Genomic DNA, 5577 nt, shown 5'->3' on the forward strand with positions numbered 1-5577 from the left:
ATAAAAAAAACTTAATCATTATATTCATAATTGTGATCATTAATAACAAAGTTTTCTGACAAATTATATATATATATAAATATATTTAAAAATATTAAACAAAGTTTACAATTTCACTCAAGTGTCGATAATAATGAAATGTGAGAAATAGGCGAACGATTTAATTAATGTTAATTTTTTCATTTTATATTTAATAATAATTATATATTGAAATAACGGATGATAATGATAATATATTTGTACAATTTTTAACAAAAATTAATTGATATGTAGATAATTAAGGAACAAATTGTCAATATATTTTATTTTTACACAACTTGTGAATTATTACTAAATAATTACTGGTTTTTAAATATAAATATATATATATATTAAGCAATTGACTGGAAATCGATTGCAGTTATGTTTTTTGGTGCAAAATTGTTGACAAATCAATGACCAGTCAAGAAATAATAGGCTATCAATCGGCTCGAAATATTTGTATTAGTAATATATATATATATATTAATTTTAATTGTAAATTTAGTATATTATATACAAGTTTTTTTGTGAAATAATCGTTGCTTTGGGTTTTACAAATGCAAACAAATAAAAAACATTTTATATACATTTATTTAAGAAAAAAATAATTAAAAATTTTATAGTTTAGCTTATATTTAATATTTAAATTTACAAATACCACATGTTTGTAAATATTATTATATTAAAATCAAAGCTTATTACAATTAAAAAAACAATAGACATAATATTTTTAAATTAAAGTTTAAACCTTTTTTCTGTAAACACACACACATTTTGGTCTATAATTTACTATATTTTCAAAATATATTTATTTTTTGTCAAATTTATATTAAGACTAAAATAAAAGGGATTTAAAAAGTAAATAACTTGTCGTGAATTTATTATTTTTATTTTAGATATTTGGTTATTGTTTTTATGTGTTTATCTATATCTGTATTTTAAAACAACCATATATTTAATGATTCAATTTTTTTACTATACTTTATTGTCTATAGTCTAGACACTAGACATTAGTCAATGACATCTAATATTACAGGATATGATTAATTTAATTACAATTAATGATTAATACAATTATAAACATACAATAAGTTTCTATATTTATATTCTGATTACGAAATTTTAAAAATATTAAATTATAGAAATGTCTTAAATTTATTATAAGATGCGATATTTAATTTCAAATATAATAATATACTATAGATTATAATAATTGAAATAGATTTTTGAAAAATGAAAATAATGATGATTAAAATAAATGACATCCTGTAAAATAATATATCTATTAATATAATTAATTTTAATTGTCGAGACATTAAATCCAATTTACATACACATTGTGGTACTACTCATGAACTGAAGTGCATATAATTGATGAAACAGATGTCTGTTTAAAAAGATGTGTTAGTTTTGACCACTGATAACAAATCAAGAGGTAATCATCAAAATTTATAATTTTATTTTCTAAAAATATGTATTATATTAAAATACAGTATTATTACTAAACAATATTGTTTGCAAAAAACAGTGTTTGAAGTCAAAGATCGGTTAATACTTAAATTCCCTTTTATTGACAAACGATAAGATTTGATTCAAATATTTAATCAAACGTTTTGAAAGCACTTGACGTTCACTAAACTCTAACAATAATTTTTGAATGTATTCTTCAGAAAATACTTTCCAATAAATTCAAAATCCCAACGAAATTGCAAGAAAAATGAAGACTTTGTTTCTGTTGTCAATTATTTTAACTTTAATTAATTTAAGTCTATCTCTCAATAAAGATGACCTGTTTCTAGACTGTCGGACATATCAATTGTGCGATATTAATGCCGACTGTGCGGCCAATACACTGACACAACGACATCAGTGCCAATGTAGAGCTGGATATAGAGGCGATGGCATTGTTTGTATTGAAGAGTCCGAGTCCTGTGAATTGTTGGACAATTGCGGAGAAAATGCTGAATGCATTTCGGATGAAGAAAGCAATAATGCTTACTATTGTGCCTGTAATCCAGGGTTTGACAATATATTTTACATTTGTTTAAATTAAATCAATCAAAAACAAAAAATTATATTAAAATTTTTTATAAAAATAATTATAGATATGTTGGGGACGGATATGTCTGCTATGAAGGACTGAATCATCAAAGTTGTGATCGAGTAAACAATTGCCACACAAACGGCCAATGCGTTAATGATCCTCGAAGTAGACAACATCACTGTAAATGTAATCCTGGATTCATAGGCAACGGCCTATTTTGTATTCAAAGCACAGGTATGTCATCATATTTGCTGTTTTATATATATATATATATATATATATATATATATATATATATATATATATATATATTATATAGTTTTATATATTTTCTAATAATTTTAATTTATATATTTATTTATTTAAACAGTGGTACCGGATGAATGTAATGAACAATTAAATAATTGCAGTCATAATGCTAATTGTGTACTCAATAGTGTTTTAAATAGACACGAGTGTCGATGCAGTGATGGTATTATTTATAAATTTTTATTACGATTATAATTATTTATATATTTTTTATTATATATATATATATATATTATAATATTGACAAATATAGGTCACATCGGTGATGGAAAACACTGTATAGCTAAAGAAGATGCCACTTGCGATTTGTTTAATAATTGTCATCCAAATGCTAACTGTGCTTACGATTTGAATCTTCAAAAGCATACGTGTCAATGTAACCCAGGTAATTAATTATAAATATATAAATTATATATCAAAATAAAACTAAATTCTTATATTAATTGTTATAATTATATTAAAATTTTTAATTAATTTTATTTATAAAGGTTTTAAAGGAGATGGCAAACAATGCAAACAATTGATACTATCGTGTAATATAATAAACAATTGTGATGTTAAGGCTAAATGTGAATATAGCTTTGACGCTCAGGGATATCGTTGTCAATGTATTGATGGTAATGTTAAAAACTAAGTTGAAAATGTTTTTATAAATGCATAATTAATAGATTTATAATAAATAGGTTTTATTGGTGACGGTCTAATATGTCGTCCATCGCGAACCTGTAGGGAAGACCCAACAATATGTGATGTAAATGCCGACTGTATGTATAGCGAGCATATGTTAGGCCATGTGTGTCACTGTCGCTACGGGTTTGTCGGCGATGGCTTTGAGTGCAGTCCTGCCCCACAACATGACGGCGATTATCTCATCTTCAGTCAGGGAATGTCTTTGCTTCGAATGCCACTACAGATTACTAAACAAAATAAAGGAAAACTTCTTCTGACAAAATCACATCAAATTCCTGCCGGTCTTGACATCGACTGTTTGGATGGTTTGGTCTATTGGACTGATGTGGCGCATGGATTGATATATAAGTCTTTATATAATGGTTCATCAGTCATGACTATTCTTAACGGTAGTTTAGGATCACCTGAAGGCTTAGCAATTGATTGGGTTTCCAGAAATATTTATTGTAATTAATAAAACAAAAATATTTATATAAATTATACAATTAACTAATTAATTTTAAATAATTAAATAGGGACCGACTCATTGAAAGACACGATTGAAGTTTTAAGAATCGATACAAAAATGCATAAAGTTTTGATTGATTATGGATTAGAAGACCCCCGGGGTATTGTAGTTCATCCGGGAAGGTATCAAATAAACCATAATAATTGTATATATTATTCACTTACTGTATATATTATTGTTTTAGTGGTAAAATGTATTGGTCTGATTGGAGTCGATCGGCTCCCAAGATAGAAGTGGCCAATCTTGACGGCACCGGCCGAACGGTTCTTATCAATACTGATTTAGGACTTCCCAATAATTTGGCTCTTGATTATGACCGCAATGACTTGTGCTGGACTGATGCCGGTTTACATAGGATTGAATGCATTGATTTATACAGCAATAGTCGTCGCGTTATTCACACTCCAACCGGTTTGATATCATTTTTTTTGTTGCATTTTTATATTAATTTTATGATTCATATTTTATCCAAATAGCTTATCCGTTTGATTTGTCAATTGTCGGTAATTCAATTTATTGGACTGATTGGGAAATGTAAATACCATTATAAGATATATATAGAAGGAATTTAAATTATAATTAAAATCTATAATTCAATTTATTAGGAAAAGTATTCAAAAAGTCGACCGAACTGGAGGTTCAGCTGAATTATTAGAGCTACCATTAGGTGGAAATGGGAGACTGTATTCAATAGTCAATATACCGCGACATTGTCCACGCATTAGTAATCACTGTGCCATTAACAATGGTGGGTGTAGACACCTGTGCCTACCAAACGGTTCGGGACGTACTTGTATTTGTCCCGATAGTGGCGATGACTCGTGCAATGAAGTTATTCCCAAATAATATTATAACAAATATCAAGTTTTTTATTTTTGACAATTTTAGTCATTTCTATCATTAAATATAACATATAAGCTGTTTATAAATCATTTACAAATATACAATACATTAAATTTTTATTATTATTTAACACCGACTTTGCCTAATGAGGTATCAGTCTTAGGATTGGCTGTTATTGACTGAACAGATGCTATAATTTCATTAATAGTTGTCTGCAATTCTTTCAAATCATTTATATATAAAAGCCTTAAAAGCTTCGCACAGTTATTCAGTAACTTATCATTTGATCCGACTTTCAGATTCATTGAGTTGTCTTCAATTTTATTCAACTTATTTGTGTTACCAATATTATTGTTATCTTTAAACTCCATCGATATCTTATTTTTGATAACCAAACTAATAGCCGTTAAAGTGAGCAAATGATTGGTTGGATGTATCGGTACTTTAAGTAATTGTGCCAATTGACTGATCCCAAACTTGAACTCATTACTGTCAAAGTCAAGTCTATCGAGTGGATTGGTTTGCATCAGTTGTGGCTCTCTTTTCATATCATTGTCACTCAATTGGCGGTATTTTTCTACTAAATAACATAATAATAACAATCATTAATATCATAACAAATGATAATTACAATCAATTATACAATTGTCTTCATATTGTAGTCTAATGGCTAACGTGAGAATCCAATCCAAGATCAAATGTTTCGACTTCAGTATATCATTGGGACACGAGATGTCCGACAAGTACTGTCAAAGACAAACAATAAGATCAATTAACAAGAGATCAGTTGACTGGTGATGGTGTCGGTGCTCACCCTCTCAAACATTGTGTCCCAATCTTTACCATCAATATCTCGTAAACGATATCTATCCTCAATCTTGTAATGTCTGATCTTCTGATCCTCCAACCATGTCATCAATTGGCGAAACTGTTTCGTGTCTGAAATGATGGCCAGAATTGGTGTTTATAAATAAGTTATAAAATCTCAAAGATATTGATGTTTACCATTGATGTCAAACTCGTTGGTCGAGTAATAGTCGAGTGATTGTAGTTTGCGGTCAAACATTGCGGACAATAATTGTTTGATTCAATCAATTCAATCAATTTTAAAGTAAATATGAATTCATTTGACTTTTCAATACAAAAACAAATTCATTGACAA

The 5577-nt window shown here is 27.7% G+C and overlaps 2 protein-coding genes across 2 annotated transcripts; one reads left to right on the forward strand and one right to left on the reverse strand.

Annotated features, from left to right (window-relative positions):
* The first annotated feature begins 1269 nt into the window (after nt 1–1269).
* Nucleotides 1270–4423, forward strand: LOC128952756 (nidogen-like). Its single transcript, XM_054298197.1, has 11 exons — nt 1270–1456; nt 1550–2040; nt 2127–2299; nt 2436–2537; nt 2628–2759; nt 2863–2991; nt 3058–3510; nt 3580–3694; nt 3757–3983; nt 4049–4106; nt 4178–4423. The coding sequence occupies exons 2-11, from the start codon at nt 1739–1741 to the stop codon at nt 4416–4418; spliced, it is 1932 nt and encodes a 643-aa protein (XP_054154172.1). The 5' UTR covers nt 1270–1456; nt 1550–1738; the 3' UTR covers nt 4419–4423.
* A 104-nt stretch (nt 4424–4527) lies between these two features.
* On the reverse strand, nt 4528–5577 carry LOC128952757 (RNA transcription, translation and transport factor protein-like). Its single transcript, XM_054298198.1, has 4 exons — nt 5421–5577; nt 5230–5354; nt 5059–5161; nt 4528–4995 (listed from the first exon to the last, which is right to left on the reverse strand). Exons 1-4 carry the CDS (start codon nt 5479–5481, stop codon nt 4538–4540), a joined length of 747 nt encoding a protein of 248 aa, XP_054154173.1. The 5' UTR covers nt 5482–5577; the 3' UTR covers nt 4528–4537.

The sequence above is a fragment of the Oppia nitens genome, unplaced genomic scaffold (genome assembly GCF_028296485.1).
Source record: "Oppia nitens isolate AA-2021 unplaced genomic scaffold, nextdenovo-longstitch-racon4-pilon3 scaffold1_pilon_pilon_pilon, whole genome shotgun sequence".
Taxonomy (NCBI): Eukaryota; Metazoa; Arthropoda; class Arachnida; order Sarcoptiformes; family Oppiidae; genus Oppia; species Oppia nitens.

Coding starts and splice junctions, on each gene's coding strand:
- LOC128952756 (XM_054298197.1), top strand. CDS start 1,739: ATGAAGACTTTGTTTCTGTTGTCAATTATTTTAACTTTAATTAATTTA. Junction 2,300..2,435: donor ATTTTGTATTCAAAGCACAG/GTATGTCATCAT, acceptor TTATTTAAACAG/TGGTACCGGATGAATGTAAT. Junction 2,992..3,057: donor TCGTTGTCAATGTATTGATG/GTAATGTTAAAA, acceptor TATAATAAATAG/GTTTTATTGGTGACGGTCTA.
- LOC128952757 (XM_054298198.1), bottom strand. CDS start 5,481: ATGTTTGACCGCAAACTACAATCACTCGACTATTACTCGACCAACGAG. Junction 5,355..5,420: donor CAACGAGTTTGACATCAATG/GTAAACATCAAT, acceptor CCATCATTTCAG/ACACGAAACAGTTTCGCCAA. Junction 4,996..5,058: donor ACTACAATATGAAGACAATT/GTATAATTGATT, acceptor TATGTTATTTAG/TAGAAAAATACCGCCAATTG.